Source organism: Gavialis gangeticus, unplaced genomic scaffold, assembly GCF_001723915.1.
Source record: "Gavialis gangeticus isolate Ggan-Ray unplaced genomic scaffold, GavGan_comp1, whole genome shotgun sequence".
Lineage (NCBI taxonomy): Eukaryota > Metazoa > Chordata > Crocodylia > Gavialidae > Gavialis > Gavialis gangeticus.
The window spans coordinates 8,883,491-8,886,057 of record NW_017729017.1 but is presented as its reverse complement, the minus strand read 5'-3'; the positions used below and the strand labels follow the sequence as shown (position 1 = coordinate 8,886,057).

Below are 2,567 nucleotides of genomic sequence, written 5' to 3'. Positions count from 1 at the left end.
GTCAATTCGGAGGGTTCTGATTCATTTTGAAGAGATTAAAGGGTTCTCTGATTCAATTCAGATTTTGAGATTTGGCCACCGAATTAGGCCAAACTCCACTAAGTCAAATCAGGCACCGAAGCTTTGCATAGCCCTAGTGCTCATGTCTCATGACTAGCACTGGTGAACTAGTCCAGCTCTGTTAGGGACTCTCAGGTATTCTGTTGCAGACAGGGCAGGGAGTCTTTCAAGCTACGAGATTTCAACAAACATGGAGCACTTCATTCTAGTCAGTGCACAAGGCATCGGGCTAGGCAGGGGCTCATAACACAAATAAATAAGACCATGTGAAATGAAAACCTGAATCAGGCTGTAAAATGTACTTGTGGGAACCTAAATAAGTGGCTGTGGTAACAACATAAGGGCACTCCAACCTCCACTCCATGATAGCCCCTGGAGAACATTGTGTGCTTAAACCCTGGAGATTTATTGTATGTTGTGGAAAAACTGAAGTTGATTTTTCCCTAAGGTAACTTGAAATCAAAATTTGAAGAATAGGAAAATATTGTCTTCTCTGCTACTGTTATCCTCAATTGTTGTAAATTAAAAATAAGCATTAAAATAATTTCCAAACTATCAGAAATGCAAAACACTTCAAAACAGAAAATAAATCTGGACCCACACACTTGAGGTATTCACAACATCACAGACCCCCATTCCTTTGGTTACCAGAAGCCATGAGAACCCCCTGATGTATCTGCACAGTTGTTACAGGAAAAAGGGAGTGAGAAGATGGATACATTTTATCTAAAATGTCCAGATTAGAGCTGGAAGTTTAGATAACTGGTACAGACCATGAGGCTCAGAACAGAGGATTGTGGGATCTTTCACTCAAAGCAATCTCACTTTGAAGCAAATTGAAATATTTCTGGCACTGGCCTGAACAGCTGACTTCTACACCCTGATCCTGAGACATGTTTAGCCACAATAACACCCTTCAACTTCGATGCGAGCTGCTGGAGTTCAGCACTCCCAGGATCAAGCCATCAATGCCTTTCTAGACGCACACAGAATTCTTCAGGTTTGTGTAAAGTTTGCAGAAATGTAACCAACTGCAGGTGTCAGATTGTTTACTGCATCCCCTGCACTAGCCTGGCACAGGCTTACCCTTGGGAAGTCAGGAGGCCATAGTACATAGGATGAAAACATAGCAAAAACCTGGCATTTTAGGGACGCTGACTGGGCACAGAGCTGATCCTGGCTATACCAATATTGTGTGGTTGAAAAGGAAATAAAAGTTATAGCCTGGCTACCTGGCTGTGTGACTTTCTAATACAAAGTACCAATCTATGCAGTCTGAGGGGGTGACTAATGTATGAACCATGAGAGTGAGTGGGAAAGGTAGATTGCACATGTTCAGTGGTAATCCAAGGCTAGCACTGCACTGCATATTGAAAATAGCTTGTGGTACATCTATGACCGTTCACGTACTATCAAAATGAGAGACAAATGCATATGGCTGAATAGCAAAGTCCTACAGGAGTTCAACAAAATATGGAGTGCAGAGAAGGCAGGAAATTCTATTGAATGTTTCAGGGCTGTCTGAGTTGTATGGAAATCCACTTCAGCTGCAGGAAACTTGAGTAATCAAGACTTATGTGGGTGGGGGTCAGGTGAGTGGGTAGTGACATGAAACCTTCCTAAACTCAATGCTGGGGTGCAGCTATTGTTCTAGTCTGTAGCCCAGTGGACACCTGTAGTCCTTGCACGTACGCAACAGTGTTATTAATTTGTTTGCAGTTAGTTAAGGGATCATTTTCCTGTAACCGAAAACTCCCAAGAAGCTTTCTCTTTCCACCTATTTTATCATGTTCAGCCTGTTTTTTTTGGCATGTGTCACCCTCCCTGACTGTCCTGATTTGGTTATTCAGGTGTTCAAGATGTCATTGAAGGTACAGACAAGTAACATCACAAACAAGAATGACCCCAAATCCATCAACTCCAGAGTCTTCATTGGCAATCTCAACACAGCGGTGGTCAAGAAGTCAGACGTGGAGACCATTTTCTCCAAGTATGGCAGAGTGGTTGGCTGCTCTGTTCACAAAGGCTACGCATTTGTTCAGTACTCAAATGAGAGGCATGCAAGGGCTGCCGTCCTGGGGGAGAATGGGAGAGTACTCGCCGGGCAGACTCTGGGTAAGGAATTCTGATGTCCCCTCTCTAGTCTTCGTAGAGTCAGACAAACCATACCATGTGTCACAGCTACAGATACTGTTGGAGGGAAGGCCAAAACAGAGGCCTATAAACATTCACATGCTCTAATTGTTCCCAGAGGTCTCTGTTGCCATCCTGCATGAAAGAAGCCATCAGTCTGGTCCAGTGGCTGGGCAAGAGTGGGATGGGGCCATGAGATTCAAAGGATGTTTGGTGGTGGCTGGAAGTTGTTTGCTTTGCTTCTGAGAGAAGTGTGCTCTGCTTTGCAAGGCAGTCCAATCGAATTCCGGAAGGCCTTTGATACGGTATCCTACCCCATACTGGTGTACAAGTTAAGAGGCTGTGACTTGGATGATTGCACAGTCCGGTGGGTG

The 2,567-nt window shown here is 44.2% G+C and overlaps 1 protein-coding gene across 2 annotated transcripts in view; it reads left to right on the top strand.

Moving 5' to 3' along the window:
* The window catches only part of RALY (RALY heterogeneous nuclear ribonucleoprotein), a 591,199-nt gene that overhangs the window by 491,753 nt on the left and 96,879 nt on the right, over positions 1-2,567 (top strand). For both annotated transcript variants that reach the window (XM_019513099.1, XM_019513100.1), the window contains one exon: positions 1,911-2,175. In XM_019513099.1, the coding sequence (XP_019368644.1) occupies positions 1,920-2,175 (256 nt within the window). In that variant the 5' untranslated portion in view covers positions 1,911-1,919. The remainder of the gene's footprint in view (positions 1-1,910; positions 2,176-2,567) is intronic.